We start from the raw sequence: 23,305 nt of genomic DNA on the forward strand, positions 1-23,305 counted from the left end.
AATATAAATGGTTAAACTGCAAAACTGTGGCTTTTATTTCCAAACATACAATAAATAGGTCCACCACAACTAGCCTCTAACTTCATTTTACATGGAAGGATTTTAAAATTAGTTTGTGCATATTTAAAAATTAAACTTCCCTTTCCACATAATTCCATACATAACCGAACTGCATTACATACCAGCTTATGGTCTTGGCACTGTGATGCAAGCAACCAATTAGAAACAGAGCTTTGTAGCAAGCACTTGAACAAAAACTGCATTTTGAATTGTTGATAAAACATCTACCAACAATTTAATCTTTTTCTGAAGCATACAAAAAACTTTAGCATGTAAATGCTGAAAAGCAAGTTGTCTTCTCTTGTGTTTCTGTAGGGGCTCCAACATGAGTAAGTGGATTTATTAAGCATTCACTATTTGCTACATAATACAATTTTCATACCAAAATATCTTTACTGCATAGTAACATTCCATATTTTCAAATGCAAAAAGAAATTAGATGCAGTCTTTTTATTTTATCCCTCATTACTGAATTTAAAGACATTTTTAACCACAACTCTGCTTCATCACAGTGCAGAAGGCCCTTAATATTTCAAGGATTTATTCAGTCATATCTTTAATACAAAAGTAGAGGCTGAGGAAAAGCCAGAGTAGTCTATACACAATGCACAATCTGTGTACATTCTGAAGCTGTACCTCTTCAAGAACTATTTATACACTCTTCAAACAAATCCCTTTATCCAGCAATTCAAAATACTTTAGATCAGAGGTTTTATATTAGAATCAATACATTATATGCATATAAATACATTTATACCCTTCGGTTGCTAAACAACCCAGATGGCTGCGAGGATGTGACCTGAACTGGTTCTCCATTGGTTTGGGATACCAAATTGTATCGGCAGCTAACTGTTAACCAAAATAGTCACAGTAAAAAATGGAGATCTTTGCACAAGGTAGGTGTGCCACAGCATCAGTTAAGACTAGAACTACTAGGTGACACCCGGGCCCCTTCAGCAGGGCCAGGATTTCAGCTTCTGTGAGATGCAACACACAGGCAACATTTTTATTCCTCTGCCGATGCCCCATTCATGAAAAGTCTCAGCAGAACAACAACCACCCCCCGCCCCCAAAACCAACAAACCAAAGCAAAGCTTTTACAACTGCAAATTTTCTTACAAGACAGGTGCTGCAGCTTTCAAGAACAAAGTAAAGTTTTATAATTAAAAAATAATAAAAAAACAACCCAAAAACTAATGTGCAAGTGTGTAGTTCAGAAGACAATAGAAAAGATCAATACAGACCTCAGTTCAAGCTGAAACACAGTATCCAAACTGTCTTATGGAAATAGTTCTCACTGCAAATCTCATCTTCAGTTAATTAGTGCGCTTATATATACTTATATACACACCTGCGATAGACACGCACCCCTCCCTCCCCAGTACAATCTGCAGCATCGGCAGCAGCAACCACCACGATGCTTCCAAAGCCCACGCAGGCCCCAGCCCTGGCGCTGCATCTGAGCGGTCAGACCCCTGAGCTCCCACAGACACAGCTGCACGATGGTACTTGGTCATCGGCACTGACTCACCACGTATCAATGAGTATTTCAGGAGTATTCAAAGCAGTAAGCACTGGTGTAGTAAGAAGTGTTCTCAGCTTTGTTTCTTAAAAGGATACCGACATGTTGACTCGAGTATCCTCCAAAGGTGCTAGAAGTTTTAAGTTTGAAGCGTTTCTTTCCACAATGCCAGGTATGCAAATGTGTATCTTTTTAAATAATATTGCACATAAAAATCATCTTAAACTTTGTAGTGAAAGCAGGGTTGAAGGACAGTGTTTTCCAAAACAGATTAAAAAGCTACCTGTACATAGTAAGTTTTAATTTAAAGAACGCCAAGATTATTCAAAATCTAAGCACATAATACTGACAGAAAAATGTTAAAATTGCACAATCTACATATAAATTACATTTGTAAATACTTAAAAGTTTTTAAACATTGAATACCCTTGATTTCACAAATCAGCTAGGTCACTGTCAAAGGATCAGCTTAATGAGTTAGAAGTACTTTCCCCCAGAAAAAAAAATAGAAACAGGATCTGCAGTCTTAGACGAAGCACTGGAAAGAGTTAAAGCATTTCAGCTCAGAGGTAGTGCTAAACACATCCAACTAGAAGTCCATTATATTTGAACTATGATGAAATAACGTAGTAAAATGTAGAAAGACTATAAAATTTACAAAAATAAATAGTTCTGAATGCTTTAGAAAATGCAAGAGACTTCATTGATCAGTGTCTTGATCTGCTTTTCTGACCAAAAGAAAGCGAAGTGTATCTCATTTTTAAAATATACCCATCTCTAGTAATGCGCCTGCAATCCACGCAATCCAACTATGCAACTTGACGTATGCCAACCTGGCATAGACTCTGATATTAAAAATAAAGTGGAGGCTTTGTAAAAGATCATCTCGTATGAAATTTGCTTTGCATGTAAATTCTTCTGACAAATTAAAAATTGCACATAAAAAAGTTTATTGAAAGAGGCATGAGGGGTGATAAGGGTATGTGCCTATTGTTCCACATACACCCTGGAAGGAAAAAGATGATTGCACAGTTCTGATAAATAAATATTTCTTTTAAAAAAAAAATCTGCCACTTTTTTTGGTTTATAAGATTTGGAATTATTTAGAAAATCCCACTGTGAACAAATTATTTTTAGTTTGTGTTTTAAAGAATTCTTTACAACTTTTCCAGTGGCTTTTATCCTGAAACCAAATGAAAGTGGCAGTTAATAAGTATCTTTGGGTAAAACAAGTATCAGGATCCAACAAGAATTTCCATGATGTGGTCCAACTCACTCAGATCTGTTCTACATATCTGAATGTTGCTTGCTGAAGAAGAATTACAAGATGGAAAGGTTTTCAATGGTTCTTCTGTAGCAAGAGATGGTGGTCTGGGTGGCATTAATGGAGGGCAGCAAAAGTCTGAATCATACATTGAAGTGTCAATATCTTCAAAAATGTCATCTATTGCCAAATCCTTCAAGTAGCTAGTTGAATTTGAAATCTCAAAGGAACCAAACACACATTCAGCTCCCTTCAAATCCTGTCTATCATCTTCTAGTTTTAGACCAGTATTTTCTGGAAACTTTGGCTGGTCATCTCCAGTAGGAACCAGACAAGTAGGCGGGCTTATATCTTCTACAAAGTCTAAATCCTTCAGAATAGATGAAATAGCAGATGACATATCATCATCTGAAACTATGAGCAGGCTATTTTCAATTGGGTCTTCTACAGACCGTAAGTCGCAACAGTTAGACTCTTGCTGACTAATACCTGAAGGCAACTGAAGAGAAATCCCAGATGACTCCATCCCTGTGTAGCTGTGAGAACTAGGAGTAATGCCAGGGCAGACATTAATTGGCTGCTGACTACTCTCTTGTCTCATTTCCTCTTGAATTTGCCGTACTGTGTTGGCTATGAGGACAGAGCGGTGCAAGTTCGGTTCCACCAGCATTTTGTACGTCTGTAACTTGGTGAGGCACATATTAAGCACCAACTGCCTCTTAAGTGGATATGGCAAATTTCGACTGGAATCAAAGGCACTCGAGAGACCAGCCATGTTCTCCTCATAGTCACTCAGCTTGCGTTTTAGACCTCTCCCCAACATGAACCTGAAAGAGAGAAATTATGAATTAACCTTGGGCAAGACTAACACTTCTTCTGCAAGATCTCAACAGACGCTTTTGAAAAGTCTGTAGTGTACAATGTATTGGTTAACTTAGACTCTAATGACATATAACATTTAAAGACAGAATAAAGTCGTACACCTGATACTACTTTCACTGAGAAGATGCACTTTCCAGCTCTATTATTTCAGAACAATCATTTTTTTAAAGAGAAAACATGAAAGAAATATAGTAACTGTTTTTTAAAAAAAGCTATATGCTTCTAGAGTTTTGGGTTTAAGGTTTAATTTTAACTCTACTATAAGAATATAAATTTCATTATTTAAAATCTTTAGTAGGTGAGCTTTTTAGCGTCTTATCCATTTAAATTAATAGCATACAAAAATTAATGAGAAATATCTGAATGTCCACATGAAATAAAACTGATGCTTATACTAAGGATTATAATAACTATACAAAAATATTTCAACATTTTCATTTTAACATTCATTCCCAGGTACAGTAGGTAAGATTTCAAAGCTAGTTTCAACACCCATTTTTCTCTCATTAAGGTATTCTTAATGTCTCATTCAGTGTCTCTGAGAACTCTCTGTAGAACTCATTTCTCTCCCTCTTCTTGGGTGACTTGAAGTTGTTTTACTACAGTTGAACCACCCAGCAAGACCAACAACAGGGCCTCCCATGGGATCCTTATATCCATTCCATAGCTTAGTAGTTTAGCTAAATAGTGGGAGGAAATTTGGCTGGGCCACAGAGCTCACAGAATCATGATCGGTGCTCATGGCTGCTGGTTCACAACTTGCAACTGACTTAACACTAATGACATCCAGCAAGAGCCTATCAAATGGCATTTTAAAAGTGACCAATTTTGATAAACAGCTAAAAGAAAAGAAATAGAATATAGTTGCTTTCAGTCTGCTTTGTGTGCTTTTGCATTGAAATATGGTAGGTCTAGAACACTGTGGTACAAAAAACTGTATGCACGCACACCTAAAATACACGTGATCCAAACAAATAAATGCTTGGATACTTTGCAGTTACCATTCAAAATATCAAATGTTTTATTAGGGACAACAAGCACTATGCAATCACTGGTATAAACACAGAAAAGGAGTATGCCACGCACAGGAATACTGGTAAAATCTTGATGTGTCCATGGAATACAGACACCTTGCTCCCAAACAATTAAAAAAAAATTAAGCAATCATAAATTAGACACCCAGTGGCAGATTAAGGGCAGATCCTTCACACACAATGATCCAGACCCTGCATGCTGCAGAGGGCCTCCCAGCTTCCTTTTCATGTGAGCACTGGATACTGCCAGCAATAGCTCAGCTGATTGCCGCAGCTGCCAGCTGCTGGCCTGTTGCTAGACTTTTGGGGACAAGGAGAAGGCAGCAGGATAAAGCCTCTTTTACTTTTGGGATTTCTCCAGATTTGTAGGAAGCACTGCAGGGTTCCATGGCTACATCCATCTGCCTAGACAAGACTGTTGGAGAACTCGGCTCCTCTGGAGGAACAGGAAGTAAGCAAGCAGTGCATACTTCTCAGGAAGACACGCAAGAAAAAACAGACAGATGCTAGAGGAGTTCGGGTTTAAGACTTCTCGATCACACCCACTTTTTTTTTTTTTAAGGGACATATCTGGATGAAATTATATTTGTAATAAGAATGCATTTTTACATAACAGGTAGTAGTTTGGCCTATAGTTCAGTTTACTAACACATTCACTATTAGAACAACAACAAACTTTCATTACTTGTGATTTTACCAGTGCTGCAATTTTTTAACTTTGGAAGTCTGTTTTACTCCAAAGTTTTCTGCTAAACTGCCACAGCACCAGCTGAATCTCTTTAAAAAACATAAGGTGTCTGGATGTGGTGTGCCTATTCACGTAGGTGATCTTGCCACACTTATCACATATCGCTCCCCCATTCCAGCACTCCATTTAGAGCAAAAAGAACCAGACAGTACTGAGCACTCAATTACAAACAAAATCAGAAGAAACCTGGATACAAAGTTCAGGCACCAAATATAATAATAGAAAGTATTTTCAGGGGCAGTGTGCGTGTGTCTGTCAGGCATCCTCAAACTATTGACAACACTGTCGGCAACCAATAATTTTAGACACAATCTATGGAAAAATCACAATTATGCAGGACTTTATAGTAAAGCTGTTGCTAAACACACCAATTCATAACATATCACAAAGACAAATAGTGTCTGCAAATCCTGGAAAACTCAGAATAAAATTATTAACTCTCCATTTTAAGTAGCATTTAAGTTTTGTGTACTACCTAAGGCATTACCCCATACCATTACCATAAAGAATAAAAATATACATCAAAATGGCTATTTGTTCACTAAGCACCATCCTTCCCATACACTGCACACTAGTTTGTTTTTTTCTCTCCACTAAACTAAAGCAGACCAAAACTCACTCACAAGCGAACAAAATTAAGAACATAGAAGGAACAGTAATTTAACATTTTATATGTTCAGAATGCTTGGTTTTGACGATTTACTGCTTTTAATATATTATAAAATATGTATTTACACTTTGTTAGACACACAGGAAATACTAGGCTTATCTATTTGAATTAAATAATGTTGATTTCTAATATCTCAAAAATGTGCTAGTATTTAAATTCTGTAAGCAAGCTTAAAGAGCAAGCTAACTATCATAGGCAAGAATATATAATTTCACAAAAACAACTTAAAATGAAATGGTTTTTAAATTCATACAGTAGTTAGACTAAATATTCCATGCTCATATATGCAGACACCCTCCTTTTCATTCCTCAATTTTCCTTCATAAAATTTGTTCCAGAACATTCTAGAAATATGTAACAAAGCTTGAGCACAACAGCACTCTGAACAATAAAAATGAAGTGCAAGAAACATTATTTGCTCCAACTTCAAATGTTTCTGCTTAAGACTCCCCACTCTCTAGATGTTAAAGATTTTTTTATTGTTTCTTAAGTACACAAACATAGTCCTATCTTATATTTTAGAAATTCTCCCTGTTTAGTATGATTTTTGCCTAACTGCAAGAATCCCTAAGTCTCCCTCCAGAAGCTAGATGACTTCAGAGGTTACATAAAAATTTGGAAAAGGCTAATGAAAACCAGAGTACCACTGGTACAGTGGATTTAAAAATGACTAGTGTCATGGTTGCTACAGGAGACATTAAATTTCAGTTCTTGTCAAACACACTCAGCTGCTGACCTACAAAAGATACAAAGCCCCTTTGTTACCAGCTAATCTACATTTTATCAGGCTTTTTGCTTTACTTTCTAGCACAAGAATTTCTGACAGGGTCATATCCTTAAACTACTCCATATTTTCTAAGTAACTTGTCCTTTTGTAGCACTGCGTATTAACACACACATTCCAACCCCAAAATTCACACAGCGGTCAAATGCTCTCTTTTGATAGCATTACTTTGCAATATAAGATGTTGATGACATTATTTAATTATGCAGTGCTCTCCCCACTTCAATTTTTGGTACTAAGGAAAACAAACAGAAGTCCACACAAAAATCCACGCTACTATGCCCAGACAATCCTGTATTACTGAGTGATCGCTGCACAGTTCTCAGTCCTTTCAATCAGATGACAGAACAGCACAGCCAGTTCAAAGAAGCACAAGTTGGGCATACTAAAACACAAAGAGTGACTAGAAACTGCACTCTCCTTACTCCAGCCTAATTCCAGGAACCTACTCGGATCTCAAAAAACTGGATCAAGTAACAGGATTTTGGACTGTGCCAATCTGATAACTCTGTAATTTGTAAGTAAATAAACTGAACAAAAATTAAAGTTTACGCCAACTTCAAATGTGAGATGTATACAAAGCTGTTCAATAATAAAAGAATAAAGCAAGCTGGAAGTCACCCTTCTCTTGAACTTTTTCTTAAAAATTCAACAACAAAATTTTTTTTTGAGTTCAGATGCTCTATTTTAGAATCTTTTGTCATGGAAAAAAAAAAGAACAATGAGGAACCACACTATATCTCAGGATTTTTTTTTCTTGCATTTTCTCATCTTCTCTCATTATAGTAATGCAAACTGAGCCACGGGCCATTTATGGCAGAATGCTTTCTTAATTAAAATTATTTTGCAGATATAGAGAAAAGGAAGCAAAGTGAACTCAATGTTTAGGAGCGCCAAACTCTCCATCCATGTCACTGAACTACGAAGGAGACTACACAGAAATTCTGCCTCTGACAGCGTGTTCCTCAGTTCTTCCAGTTCCATGGAGGACATTTCATAGAAACTCCTCCCTGCTAAGATGGGAAGCATCCATGCACTGTAATCCTACACCATACAGGGTTTGAAAAAAACTTGGGAGAGAACAGGCACGTCCCTCGTTGGCAAATCCACACAGAATACCAAACAAACAGGCCTGGTCAGAGTGTGCAGCTACTCAGAAGAAACGTTCCAGGCTACCAAGAAAAATTCACATTGCGATGCGTTGTGGACAATACAGGACTCGTGCCACCATTTCAGAGGAAAAACACAGCTCCATCTGTCACAGGGTCTGATAGTGCAGTGCAGCTGCCACCGACACATGGTTAGGAAATACAGCTGGAAACAGCCACAAAGAAGAACGCAGCATGTGAAAACCCTCAATTACTTCTATCTGGGCAAACTACTTCTTAATTTTCTCTTCCTCACCTTCCAAAAAAGGTTTTAAGAGCAAGTTAAACAATGTTTAGAACTCAGAACCACACAGAGCTTTAATTTTTGGTAAAGAAAAGGTTCAGAAAACATTAGTATATAAAACCTGACTGCCACAGCTAGTATTGTCTGAACATGAAGTTTTCATGCACAAAACAAGCACTATAGTCAACTACACAAGAGTTATTCATTTACCATTAAAGAGTATGTTTAAATAGCAAGACCATCAATAAAATACTTGGCCTGTGCTATGCAGGTCAAAATCATTTCATTGATAGTGGTCCCTTCTGGCTTTTCTTTTTAGGATATTATTAAATTCAGACTTGCTTTTCATACAGCCACAATGTTGCATTTTTCAGCCCGAGACTGTCCCAAAGTGAAAAATCACTTTTCTGGTAGGACAGAAATACTGTATTTGAATAGTTGTAAGCACCTCGTAAGTGAAAGCTGCCCGTCTCGTTTTCAGTAACACAACTTAAGTATTAAAATCAAAATTAGAGGCTCCTTACTGTTCTAATTTGGGTATTTCCCTTTCAAAGTCTCCTTTGGCTCATAACTGTAGAAAACATGTAACAATAAAAACAGACAGAAGTCTCTTTGGATTGTAAACATCCTAGTGACAGACCAAAGCCGATTGATAACCTGATTTCCTGCTCTCCCCTCTCTTCCATGAACACACATTTCACAAGCACACATCTATCTGCAGGAAGTGCAAAGGAAGACAAACATCCCCACAGTTACGGTTATTTCCCAGAATTATTTGATGTATGCTGCACACTATTTTGAATTACAATCCTTCCCCTATCCAACATACATTTCAGCTTAGGCAACACAACTTCATTAATAGTTTTAAGTGGTGGACTGGCTCTTGACTTGTATTCCATGTATAAGAAGCTGCACAAGAAAAAGGTAAGGCTGAAGGTACAGTTAACAGACACAGTGTAAATCCTTTCTCCCATCCGGACTTAACACTGATCACTTGAACATGACTTACGTAACACAGTAAGCTGTCAGACAACACAGAACAGTGTATCTGAGCTGGTGTCATCAGCAAGCATTGGAGATCCCCATAACATCACACCTTGGCCGATAGCAAAAATTAAGAGGAAGCGAGTGAAGAAGGATTAAATAACTTAGAAAACACCAAAGTAAAAAGTAATTTGGAACTGAAGACACTTTAAAATACACAAAAATGTATTTAAGTTCATTGCCTCCCCACCACCCCCAGCCCTGCCCCAGTTTAGCAGAGATGAGTAACTGCTGGAGAAGGCACAAGTGGCTAAAAGCGCACATACAGGGAGGAGTGCAGTCCTACCAGCTTAATCCCATACCTAAACTCCTATGTAACAACTTCTTTACAGGAGTTAGAAACGACCAGAAAATAGCTGCTCAAAGAAGGGAGAATTAATGTCAATGTTTTAGTCACCAAAATCCTGAGCTAAGTCAGGACACTTAAGTCTGTTACTACTAAAGCAACTTGGAACACAGAACCAAGATATGCTACTGTTCAGACTTAAAAAACCCCAACCAAACAACACCCACCTCCAAACACCAAACCCCAAAACCACACAGAAAAAAACCCCCACACCTATGGATGTGCCTAACATCCTTTCCCACATTTTGAAAATAAGAGTAGGCTGAATAGTATTCATTAAGTAGAGGAAAGGAATGAGAGGAAGACCGAGTCTAGCACAGAATTAGGCTGGAATTCAAAACCTTCCCACTGTCGCTTCACTATTTGTGGAAGTAGAGAATAAATACGTATCATACACTCGTATTTTAGGAGCTGAAATGATGTTTACAAAGCACTTGGGAGTAGTTTTACCTTGACTTAAAAGTTAGTTTGAAGCCCCCCCACCAACCTGTTTATGTTATGTCTAATGGGATCTGGAAAATTCCTGCACTTAAAGGACATCTTCCCAAGTTCCTTACTCCCATTTTACTACATAAAGCACTGGTAAGAGCTTTGCTTTACAAACTACCGCAGCTAAGTTTCAGAGCACAACATTTCACTCTGGAGAAGAAACTCCTCTGTTAGGATGTGTACCTTCCACAAGTGGATCAGGGCTGTTTACAACAGTACGTGAACTGTATTCTCAGAAGCTTGTATGTATCATTAGAGGCTAATATAGAAAGCTGCTGAGGCAGTACCAGTGTTAGGTAAAGAAAAACTTCCATCCTTAAAACAAACGAAACCCCTGCCACTCTTCTTCCTCTCCCCCTCTAAGCTTGTGTATTTAGTTCCACATTTACATATAAAGCTCACGTATATTTTTTATGAGTGTGTGTTTAGCAGATTTTTTCCAGGAATTTTGAGTGGATTATTTATTTTTTTTTTTAGTGTAAGAAAGGCCCAGAATCATTTAAACTAAGGATCAATAGTAGTTAGCAAAAGCTAACACACGATCAAGAGTTACTAAATCTAGAAGCTCCCATAGTAAAACTAAACTGTAATTAAATGAGAACATAAAGGAATCCAAACAGCAAGAACCAAACCACCACGGTTCCAAAGTATCTCACTGGAGAGACCGATGATCATCAGAACTGCAAACGCGATGACACAGCTTGTTCTAATCAACTGAACAGTTCTCAGTTTTCTTTACAGTATCTATTTACTTCAAATACAGAGATACTGGATGTATTCACCTACATCAGGGTTACAGTGTCTAAATAAAGATCTATTAATAACAAAAGTTATAGCTTATTAACCTTATCAAATCCGCATGCCCATACTTTAACAGAAAAATCAGACCATTAACAGTAAAAGCAACCAAGAAAAAAAAGGAAGTTCTCTCTTTTCCTGATAGAGGACCATGCATTTACTCTAGCCCTCTGTATGGGATATTTAGGTAAATAATTATCAATAACCAAATCAGAAATCATTTTAAATTTTCTCTAACATAGTAGCACACAACAACTCTTCTTCCGTATCCAAAATGCCTTCTCCTCACAAGACTGTAACAGTCAATTTCAGCAGCTGAACAGTGGACCTTGCTGTAAGACTGAGGTCTTAGTTAAATTTCCAAGAAATGTGATCCTATGACAATACTAAATTCTTTGTTACATTATAATACTTCCTCCTGATAAAGGGAAAAAAACAAGTACTGCAAATTCAGAATATTAAAACCAAAGAGCTTATACTATTGAATAAGCCTAAAGAACTTCACTTTATATTATATAGCCCACTTCTAAAAATTATTTTTCAGTTTACCATTCCAACCCACAAAAATAACATCTACAGCTGATTATCACAACACGCGCTATGCACGTAAGATATGATTTCATAACAACATACAAATAGTTACCCTCAGAAAACAGAAAGGAGTCCAGGCAGGAAGATTCCAGATCTTGCATAAAGTGTGGTCATCCAAGGGTCCTGAACTATTCAAGAGGCCAAGCCATCCACCGAGGTAGGATGATGTGACTTAATGGGAAAAAACCAAAACAAACAGAGTATTTCATTACTATGTGATTTTTTTTTTAAAGCAGAAGTATTAAGCACACAATTCAACACAACTTTTAAAATTATTTGTGCTAAATCCTATTAAAACAGTTAAACTGAATAAAAACCCCTGAAGTTCGTGAATACACTGAAATAAGAGGACCTAACAGTTCCACCTATGAACGCATAAAATGTGGAAACTATCTTTCATAAATTAATACTACAGAATAGAACGCTGATCCTCCAAATGTTAAGCTTTAGGATAAGAACTTGCATTGATACTTCTTCAGCTTAGTGAACACCAATCTACAGTAGTAAGCATCTCAGAAATCTCGTATCAGGAGACACAATTTCATGAACTGTAAAGAAGTACATTCCAGAATTATCCCCTAACATTTACAGGCTACGAAAGCAGTTAAGATTTTTATTGAATTCCCTAACTTCCCTCATCTTCAGCACACACAAAACCAACATGAGAAGATAGCTGGCAGGATGTCCTATGATTGCACATAATATTCAGTGTGGCATCATTTTCGTCAAAACCCTGATAAAGCAACATCTGCAGTTTGGCAAGACACCACATAGATTAAATAATGGAATAGATCAAGGCACTGGAAACCCTGGGAAATGTGAAAAGGCTGAAGTGACAGTAAACTACAGACGAGGCCAGGAGATGTGGAGGGAACTGCATGATCCATGCTGTTGAGGTCTCAACTTCAGCTGAAGAATCAAAGTTTTTTTAATTCCAAGAATTAAAGCCCTTATACAGGCTAACAGCCTACCACCTGGATTGTATTTAACATGTTTCTTTGTGTACAATATACATACATACACACACAGACACATGCACCCCAACTACAGCACAATTACTTCACAAATTTACCACAAGAGCAAGGATCAGTACTTATCCAGATAAATACAGTCCTTCGTGATCCAGAGTTCATACATTATTTTACAAATCTTAAAATAATACATAGTGAAAGGCAGTCTTACATTTAGACAGACAAGTAAACAAATACAGTTGATCTTACATAGCAACTCATAACCTGATGCTAGCAAAGGGCTCCTCCGTTTACAGATCTCAGAACTGTAAAGACGTAGTAAAACAGCAGTAAAATGCCCATGACACGAGAATGCCAAATCGAACCCACAGCAATAGACACACTGATATCTCCCTCCCCCTTCTAGAAGCTGACTTCTTGCCCATCATAAGGAGACCCATGCTATTTGTAAATAAAAATATAAAAACAAATAGACACGGGCAGATTCATAACCTATTTGCTTTGAAATAGCAGGACTTCAGAAGGTCACTACTGAGGTTTATTAAAGTGTACTTGTTAGGTCACAGGGGGAGATGTACATTCATTGCATTTTCTATACAATGAATATAAAAGAACAAACGTTTTAGAATGTGAAGTCTTTTTAGCATTAAAGAATCCTAAAAAAAGCTAACAAGCATACTAAAATGTTGAAGAGTTTCAGACTTCAGCACCTTAGTTAAAAAAAAGCTTAAAGCGTTTGGTAAAAAATTAATACTTCTAATCGTATTTTAGAAGTCCCACCCCTTTGCTAGTAGAAGGAGCTGAAGTCCAAGAAATTATCAAATTTAATTCCTTTATTATATACTTTAAAGGACTCCCGCAAAATTAATTGTTGAGGTTATGATTTTTCCCCTGTATGATTTCACACGAGTGTCAGGAAGAAGTACAGAGGTAAGGTTGCTAGGTTTAGTTTTTACAGTCTGTTAAAAAAACCTATAGAAGACACACAGTAGCTGTAAATCACTATGAATTATATGCCCAGTAAATTTTTTTTTCTTTCTTTTTCACCATCTTCCCTCGCAGTTTCCTAGTGCCCGTTTACGGGTCACTTCAGAAATTTGAGATTAGAGCATTCATTTCAACGTTAATGGTATTTTCCACATTGCAGTTAGACGCCTGAACTAAAGAATCTTAGCTGAATCAAAAACAAAGTAGAAAACTACTGCACAGGGCTCCTACCTATGTTTTTGAAAATGAACTGTTCCAGCATAGTTTGAAAAATTCCAGGCCTATCTAGGGCAGAAATTATTAACTGCGTCTCTCAGAGAGATGAATTTACGATATGCATAAAGGAGCCCAAGCTTATGCCCCTCCAGTCTTATCCGCCTGCTTGTAGTTCAGGCTAACGTACGCGTTTACCGAGACGAACAAAACCTGCTATTAAAAATGTAGCTGCAGCAAACACACAAGTCGCAACTCTCAAGAGGCAGCGATCACGAGTGCCAGAATTAAAAAGCTGCGATTCAGGCAAAGCCTCCTTCCTGCCACCCTCCCCGCAGCCACTCCTGCGAGTGCACAAGTACTAATACAACCCAAGGGAGCCTGCCACCATTTGGCCTTTGTGGAAGGAGACTAGTTGGTACTTCCTGCAGGCGCCCGCCCGCGCCTCCCCCCGCGGCGGCGGGCAGCAGTAACCAGAGACAACCTTGGGCTTCCCGAGCTGCGAAAAGTTACACTCCTCCCCCTTCCTCCTCCCCAGCTTACCAGAGACCCCGGCCAAGCTAATTATAACTGCGCTAACAACTTCCACCGCGGTCCCCGCTCCCGGCGCCCTGCTCGCCGGCCTCCCCAGACCCGGCCGCTCTCCCCCACCACCCCGCCCCGCACCCCCGGACCCAGCCGTAACTCCTCGGGGCTCCCCCCTGCCGCCAGCCCTCCCCACCTGTCTCCGCCACCCCGTCCCCGCGCTCCAGCCCGGCCCCCGCCCTGCCCCCCCCCCCCCTCCCCCCGGCCAGGGCCCCCTGCCCCCTCAGGGGGCTCCCGACCGCCCCCGCCGCGGCCGGCCGCCGTGCCCAACCGTCCCTCCGCACCCCGTACTGCCCCCCCCCCCACCTCCCTGCCCGCACAGGCTCGCCAGCCCCACGCCCGCGGAGGGTAGGGGCTGCCCTCCCGCCCCCTGCCCCCCTCACGGCGCCTTCCCTCAGAGCCGCCGCCCGGCCCGGCCCGACCCGACCCCGACCCTGCCCGGCGGCCCCACCTGGGAGCGGAGGAAGCCCCCCGTTCTCTTCGCAGCCTGCCGTGCCCTCCCTAGCCAGCCGGCCGGGCTCCCTTCGGCGGGGCTGGGACTCCGACCGGGAGGAGGCGGAGGCGAGCGCCACCCCCGCCGGGCCCCGGCAGCCTCCGCTCCGCCCTTCCCTCCGCCCGCGGCACCCACAGAAGCGGCGGGGGGGGGGGTGGGTGTAAGGGGAGGGGGGGGGGCTGCGCGCACAGCGCCCGCCAGCTGGCCGCCTTCCCATTGGCCAGCGGCCCTTTCAACCTGCCCAGCAACCATTTTCTCACTGGCCGACGAGCGGGGGGGGCTGGGCTCCGACTGGCCTCGGTGCACCGCCCAATGAGAAAGCTAGGAGAGCTAAGGAGGGCGGGGCCGCGCGCCGGCTTCGCCCAATCGGAAGACGGGCGCCGCCGAGTCCCCCGTCCCCCGGCGCGGCGCTCCGGGAGGCGGCCCCGCCCGCGCGGCGCGGGTGCCGCTGACGACGGAGGCGGTGGGGGGAAGGGGGGGGGGGGCGGAAGGGTGTGGGGGGGAGAGGCGGAGCGCGCGGGCAGGGCAGGGCCCCGCGCCCCAGGCCCCGGGGCCGGCGGGGGCCCCGGCGGCGGCGGTGCTGCCGCGCACGTCGGGGCTTGAAACCCCCCCCCCCCCCACCCCGCGGAGGGACCGGCCAGCCCTGACCCGAGCCCTGCAACACCCACCCCCTCCGCCTTTTTTCTTTTTTTTCTCTTTTTTTTTTTTTTGGTTATAACTCGCAGTCGGTCTCTGACCGAAATTGCCAAATTTAAATAAGAGGAAGCGCGAGGGCCTCCATAAAGCAGCATTCCTACAACTCCCGTTTCCAGGGCAGTTGGGAAACGAGGCGCACGCGTCTCCTGACCAGCGATAAAGCTACATCAAACATTGCAAAATTCTTCCATAAATATTCACTTGATATCTTTTTTTTTTTTTTCCTTTAAAGATGAGGCGGGTTTGGCCATGCTCAAACCTCTCGTATTTGCTTTCCAGAGACATTTGCGTAATCAAGTTATATTGGCACAAGTGTGTGCGCAAACCTGATTTCAAAATCTGACATTTAAGTATTTGTAAAGATTGATTTTGAGCCTTTGTCGAACCCTACCGTGGGTTACCTGATGAATCCCCAAAAAGCTGCTCAGCTCTCTCGGAGATGGGTTTGGTTTGATCTGCAGGACAGTAAAACCAAACAAAAATCGAGCACGTTGGCGCAGACGGGTTCTTCCTACGCGGAACGCAGGCGCAGAGCAAATTCACACACAGATTGCGTGTTGGTCTAATAAATACTACAGAAACACTTGCGGTTGTCTGGTGGTGATGAACTACAACTCCGATGAAAGATCAGTTGCTTTCTGCGATTATTCAGCTCAAGAAAACCGATGTTTGGCTGGAGCCCCTCAGGCCCAACAGATTTTAACCCCCGTGCCTCCTGACAGGCATTTGCGCAGGGGTAGGAGCGCGCAGGGCCCGTGACCCCGAGGAAGGGGCGAAGGGCAGAGAGGCACAGAAATCCGCAGCGGAGCCCCGCAGGACCCATCGCCGGCGGCGAGGGGACATCTCTCCAGACCACCTCTCTCCTGCAGCCTGCCGCCACCGATTCGGGGCCACAGCTGTGCTCTGACCTCGCTGCCGGGGGTCACGGAGCACAGAAGGGGAGCGAGTGCTGCCGCAAGAAGCATTAATGAATCCTTTTTGACACGCTGCCGGAGAGGAGGATGCCTCCCCGAAAGGCTGAGGGGTGACACCCCTACCCCCACGGTCCATCTGCTGCACCAAGTGCGAGTGGGGGACCGGTGGCAGCCGGGAAGGAGTGGACCAAATATCCCCCCCGCCCCCAATACCGTGCCTTTAGTGGAAAAGTAATTCTAAGAGGTTCAGGGTTCTTCTGTCTGCTCAAGTCAACCAGGGACAACCAGGAGCATCGCACCAGGACCGACCCCTGCCATATGCCAGGGATTATCTCCGAGGAACAGATACAGGATAGGCGTACAAAGGTAGCTGTTGTAGAAAGGACCGATCTGGAATGATGTCTAATGCAGCATATAAAGCGGTAATTCAACCAGCAGCACCACTACAGTGTTTTAATAACTTGAGCAAAAATTAGGTTTTCTAGACTTGACCCCTGTTGGCCAAAACTATACGTTCTCCAGGCAACCCCGTAGCACTGGTACAGCAGACCATTCATTCCTCTCTACAGCTACAGGGATTTAATGCAGTACCTGAGCCACCCTGACATTCTCCTCCCAGTCAGCAGACCTCTCAGAAAGACACCACCACCGGTCACCCTGCCTTCCCCACTCTTTCCTAAATTATGAACATAATGCACTCAGTGGTTGTGTAACCAATTTTTGTTTTCTTTAACAGAAAAGGGTGCGCATGCCTTCTACAGCAGGCATTTCTAGAAAGGTCAGTTCTGTTTCATACATGCTCTGACAAGATCTAAAAAAAAAAATTAACACGGAGTTGTTTAAATACGTGCATTAGAACTTTGGATTTATGGCCTAACATTTGGAGAAGTTAATAGAAACTGAAGAAAATACACTGGTTATTTGCAAAGGTTTTTGTCACTTTTTTGCTTGTGTCAACAGTGGGATTCATGTAAGAGAACTGGAACCTAGTTCAGCTTAGAGATGTTTATGCCCCGTGCAACTCACCTCTTAAGCTAGAGGAGCTGTGCTTGTCTCACAGGCTTAAGAATTCAGAGGTCTGAGCTCGCATGTAAGGTCTTTTTTGGCAAAAAACCTTTTCTTTAAAAGGCCCTTACTTTCTCAAATGAGGTCATGTTCTAGAAGTCTTTAATACACTCCCGTTTTGCCTTTAACCTCGAGGCAAACAGAGGACTTAGCAATACGATTTTTTTTATTTAAACATGGTCTTTCAGTATGACTACACTCGCCGCAGCAGGCCAGGATACCATTCTCATGAGCAGCATTTTTGCTTTTGCAGCAAATTTCACATGAGCCAGAAAAAAACCCAACCCCAAACCCAATCAGGGTCTCTATATAACTCATCTGAAAGGATTACTGGAGGTCTGCTACTTCTACTTACCTTCAGCATCTATTCAAAAACACAGTTCCAGGAACACAGGAACTAATGAAGACTGCTTTCCTATGGATTTATGCCTGTGATTAATTGCCTCTGTGTCTAAGGTACAAGCTCTAATTGAAGCTAGTCTTATGCCTGGTAACTTATAAATGTCTCTTCCTTATCTGGATTACTGTGTATCAGTACAGAATGCAGTTTTCTTTTGATCTTTCTTTCACCCCCCCACTTAAAAAAAAGCCACACACAAAAAAAAACCACCAAAAAAATCCCTCTGAAAATGTAGTGACTGTGAGGTCTGCCAGATTTGGTTGAAATTCATTAGCTATTCTAAAGCCTAATGACAGAATGATCATGTATGCCATACTTCCACAAGAAGGTGAGAAAGGGTAGTGCCTACTGCACAAAAGCCTGATTAGTATTACCACCCGTTTTTGGTGGCAAAGCCTCTGTGAACTACTAACTAATCCCACACTTACTCAAGTTTAAAAAAAGAAAAAAAAAAAGCAAGCCGTGACTCAAGATGATAATTTAAAAAAACCAACAAAAAACACATTATTGAATATTTGTCAGAGTACTAAATAAGCCATTATGCTATTTTGTCAAAAGAATCACAATTTACAAGAAAAAGCACTTTCTCCCTATACCTTTCAAACAAAGCAGACACACAAAAGCAAACCATGTTACTGGGCTTCAATTAAAACAAATAACCATTCAACAGTTTTATCTTAAACTTCACTCAGCTCACTGGACAAAAAAACCCTCTCAACACCCAGTACTTTCCGCATCTAGCATTTGTCTCAGTAATTAAACACAGAAAAGTGAATTTAAGTACTGTTTTTTTCTCCTCTGAGTATTAAAACTCTTTTGGTGTATGGTGGTTTTTTGTTTCCTTTTTTTAGCAACATACCTGCTCTTCCATTTAGAAGTCCTGTTTTGGAAGCTTGCACAAGCCAAGGTTGAAGTTACATTACATTTTCTTGATCTCCAAAACTTGTCTGTAATCGGCACATGAAAAATACAATATACTGTTGCTTTGTTGCAGCATTTTACTATTGCAGTACCTACTTGCCACTTCCCACATGCTCCTAGGGGACTTCCAAATACAGCAGACATGTGGATACAATTTCTTTTTAATTCTGTTTTTGCAAGAAGTCATGTAATCACCTGTATCTTCAATTATTCTTCCCTAAAAAGATGACAGTTGAAATTACTGAATGTTTTCCCTGCAATGGAAAGTTGCCTCTAGCTTTATATTTTCCTGTTGACATGTTGGTCATGCATCAACATTTACCACAATAATTCTTCAGGTCATAAAACACTCATTTGGGGGAAATCTTGGTTAAGCAAAGGAGCAATTGTTTTTTAAAAAAAGCTACTACACTTATGAAAATCATGTCAGACAATGAAATTTTAGTATTTTTCACTGTCTTAAAAAAAAAAAAAGTCAAGTCACTACAGACATCTGAAGTAAATCTCTTTCCTGACAACTTGAATTATTCAGTGGGATTTCATCTCTTTGCGGAACTTCCTTGAAAATATAGGAAAATTTATCTTAACTGTCAACTTTGCAAGAGACACCAAAAGGAGTTTAGACAATCCTTGCAAAAGCTTACAGTTGAACAAGCCAAATTGACAAAAATACATATTTTCCTAAGATGTATATTTCATTTCTTCGGAACGTGGTGGTGTTGTACTTTCAGTATTAATCACATAGTGTGAAATCACTCATTTAAGAGTTGATGAACAATCAAAATTTGTCATGATCAGTCACGGGTTTTTTGCATAAGGGACTATACATCCTAGGCCTGAGACATAAACAGACTTTCACTTTGAAAAGAAGTCACTTTTGAAAGCATTTTTGTCTTACCCTAGACATCACCAAATAAATGGATTATTTTTTTCATCCTAGCTTTTGACAGTTTGTTTAGTTATATGGGAGTATGCAGTAAGTTGCAGAACTGTAAAGCAGTCATACACTCAAATCAATATTCTGAGGCACAAGACATCCATAATGGTCTGATAATTACAATATAAAACTATACTATCAGTCAATTTACAACAACACTTTTTAAAATGCCTCCTAAAGCAGTCCAGGCATACCTGAGACTTCAAAAAAGGTCTAAGGACAGCTTTGAAAACAGGTAATTCCTGGTGAGCGTGAAGACTTGCATGTGCATCCCTAACCTGCTCAAGGCTGAAACCCTCACTGCTGCGCCTCTGAGGCAGTCTGGAAAGGTGTTTTTCATCCAAAGAAACGATTCCCTCTTCATTTACCAAATTTTTCCTTCAGGCAAATATGGCTATGTTCACAGAAACAGGCAACAGCTTTTGCTAGATAAACTCACAGATCTGCAGAAGAGAGAGGGGATTAAAAAAACCCAACAAACAGCAAACAAACAGGGGAGCGATAAGCAGACAAGCTTTTGCGTGCACAAGCCATTGTTAATGCAACCTGGATCCTCACACTTCTTGCCTTTGCTGAATGCCCAAGCTTCAGAAGCTCCATGCGATCTGGATTTTGTGGCAAGGGAGGAGAAATAAAACCACAGGCACAGAGGCAGAAGGGAACAGATATGGACAGATATTCAAGGTTACCTGAGAAGAAAGCAGATCTGATGTTAGCTGTTTGCTTGAAAGTACTTTCTTTTGTGCAAGTCTACAGCTGAGTTCTGTCATTCAGACCAACAGCCTTGTTTGAGACACAGCATTGACTGCCGTGCCAAGTTTCATGACTCTTTTCCCTAGGAGCACATAAAAGAAAAAAGGGTGCTGGAAGTGGTAGCAAAATCTGACAGAAGCCTTTCCTAATTTAACAGAGTTAAATTATTTCCCATTTATATGTAGAAATTAAGAAAACCACCATCAGCAAGTATCTCTTGCCATTTGTAGTAACAGTTCACAAAACATGTAATTTAAAATTCACTGTTTTACAGGCACCCTATCATTTCTGATGTCTCTCAAGGAATACATAAAGGTTAATACAGTATTTTTCCCCTCTAAGTGATGCATATTTAACTAAGATGTTTTTGGACTAGCAAAGAAATGACAAAGCAAGTTAGAAAATAAAGCTCTTGTCCTGGTTTCGGCTGGAATAGTTAATTTTCTTCCTAGTAGCTAGTATAGTGCTGTGTTTTGGATTTAGGATGAGAATAATGTTGGTAACACACTGAGGTTTTAATTGTTGCTAAGCAGTGTTTATACTAAGCAAAGGACTTTTCAGCCTCTCACACTGCCCTGGCAGCAGAGGCTGGGAGTGCACAAGAAGTTGGAGGGGACACAGCCAGGACAGCTGACCCAAACGAGCCAAAGGGGTATTCCAGACCATATTACATCATGCCCAGTACATAAACTGGGGGAAGTTGGCCAGGGGGCACCACGGCTCAGGGATTGACTGGGCATCAGTCAGCGGGTGGTGAGCAATTGTATTGTGCATCACTTGTTTTGTATATTCTATTACTGTTATTATTTTCCCTTCCTTTTCCATCCTATTAAACTGTCTTTAACTCAACCTGTGAGTGTTACTCCCCCCTCCCTCCCCCCCCCCCCCCCCCCCGATTCTCTCCCCTATCCCACTGCAGGGAGGGAGTAAGCAAGCAGCTGCATGGGGCTTAGTTGCTGGCTGGGGTTAAACCACAACAGTTCATTTTTTAAAAAAAAAAAACAACAAAACAACAGGAGAAGTGAAGCTACCCAGCATGAGCAGCTGAATTTGACTGAGACACACCAATAAAGCAGTAGGGAGACAAGCTGATTTTGCACTGACTGGTCCTTGCAAAGTCAGACCAGTTCTAGGCACACATCAGTTTGGTGCAGTGACTGTGCAAGTTTCAGCAATACAAATTCTTATACCTGCTGAAGACCTGAGCCAAGATACCAGGCATGTAAAAGCACATAAGATTTGGCATAAGTTTTAAGAACATAATAAACAGGATATGTTTTTCTATTTAAATGCTTAACTACATAAATGCATACTTACCTAATACCTTTCCCGTTAAGCCAAGTAGTCTCTACAAATTGCTCTAACTAGGCATAGCTTCCTCAGTAGAGGAATGCACCCAGCTAGATGGTTTGTACACAGAGATACAGATACACACACATGCATTTGACACATTCAGTTTAAGAGTTATGAACAAATTATACTAATTCCTACCTGTAACATGGAGATTGATGCCCACTAAGGAGGCAGGGGGAGAGCATCTTTTTAGATACATTAGCATGCAATTGCTCATTCAATGAAAATGGAGATTAAGGGGGAGCAGAGGGGAACACCCACAGTTGTTCAAACCTGTGGGTTTTCAACCACAGTTCAGAGAAGAAAAGTTTTGGAGAACTTTCCCAGAGGGATAGAAGACTTTTAGTTATTCAACTCAATGCTAATGTTCCCTTTATAAAACTTTGAAACTGCCTGGCTTTCCGCTTTACACTAAGGCATCTGCTGTCCGATTCAGTGGACCTATTCACACACAGAAAAGCATAAAGAAAAATTTCCTGTGGATTTAGAATTTTGCAGCAATCTCTGATACTACAACAAACAGTGACAAATAAAACAGATTGTCGTTTCACTGTGAGATATGACAGTTCACATCAACATTCATATCCTCCTGAAGCAGGATGTACTACTGCAACACCTTTCCATTATATCTCTATTAAGACATGTAGTATTGGCATGCTTCTTTGGTCCAGCTATATCACATGGACTGAATTTGCCAAGTGTCTATATGCTATTTCATCCTAATAAGAAGTTATTAATCAAGTTTTAATTGAGGAAGCAATGTTTAACTACTACAGCAACTACAGGTAATCTCATGCCAAGTTTAGTACAAGAAAGATTTTCAAATTCACTAAAGACTCACACTGACTGCATGGTTTAATGCAACTAAGCTAATATGTATTAAACTATCAAGTTTGAAAAATTTAGCAAAGTGGTACCATTTCTCCCCAAACCAGATGCTTCTAAAGCACTGGTTGAAACCATAAGCTCAGTGGTCTCCTTTTGTGAAGGTGACACTGGAGTGTCCTTAACACCCCCCTGCCCCCACCCTCCCCTTTTTAGGGGTTTGAGAATCTGAAAAGGATAGTGTGTAGTAGGTGAGGTCACTTGTGGGAAGGCAGAGTCTGTCAGATGCATAAAGGTATTCACTTCACGTTCAGCAACTTGCTTGGTTCGGGTCTACAGAAAACAACTGAGTTACTGGTGGATGTCTTCCCCTGGCACAACCAATGCTAATGCATTCCAGAAACCAATCAATCTTTTCCCCCTCCTCCACCTCCCTGCTAGTTCAGGCCTCTTCCCCAGTACCAGCTTGTGAAGGTAAATATTTGTCATTTTATAACAAAATCATACACTGTACTTGATCTATCCCTTTCCTCTGAAAAAGTCTCATAAGAATAAGCTTAATTATATA

General features: G+C 41.0%; 1 protein-coding gene across 2 annotated transcripts; it reads right to left on the reverse strand.

The window, feature by feature from the left end:
* Positions 1 to 11: 11 nt before the first annotated feature.
* Positions 12 to 23,273, reverse strand: LOC126050677 (SERTA domain-containing protein 2-like). Of its 2 annotated transcripts, XM_049828866.1 has the most exons (5): positions 22,051 to 23,273; positions 20,001 to 20,641; positions 18,808 to 19,086; positions 11,667 to 11,795; positions 12 to 3,673 (listed from the first exon to the last, which is right to left on the reverse strand). In XM_049828866.1, exons 4-5 carry the CDS (start codon positions 11,723 to 11,725, stop codon positions 2,818 to 2,820), a joined length of 915 nt encoding a protein of 304 aa, XP_049684823.1. In that variant the 5' UTR covers positions 11,726 to 11,795; positions 18,808 to 19,086; positions 20,001 to 20,641; positions 22,051 to 23,273; the 3' UTR covers positions 12 to 2,817. The 2 variants fall into 2 exon arrangements, with proteins under 2 accessions (XP_049684823.1, XP_049684822.1); XM_049828865.1 differs by lacking the exons at positions 18,808 to 19,086; positions 20,001 to 20,641; positions 22,051 to 23,273 and adding an exon at positions 14,832 to 14,976 and having other exon boundaries at positions 11,677 to 11,795.
* Between the last annotated feature and the right edge of the window lie 32 nt (positions 23,274 to 23,305).

This window comes from Accipiter gentilis, chromosome 25, assembly GCF_929443795.1.
Source record: "Accipiter gentilis chromosome 25, bAccGen1.1, whole genome shotgun sequence".
Classification (NCBI taxonomy): domain Eukaryota; kingdom Metazoa; phylum Chordata; class Aves; order Accipitriformes; family Accipitridae; genus Astur; species Astur gentilis.

Bases quoted from the DNA above. Each gene is read 5' to 3' on its own strand.
- LOC126050677 (XM_049828866.1), bottom strand. From the start codon at position 11,725: ATGCAAGATCTGGAATCTTCCTGCCTGGACTCCTTTCTGTTTTCTGAG. The intron at 3,674-11,666 runs GTATGTTGTTAT...TCTCTCTTTCAG, and splicing joins TTTTCTGAGGGTAACTATTT to GTTCATGTTGGGGAGAGGTC.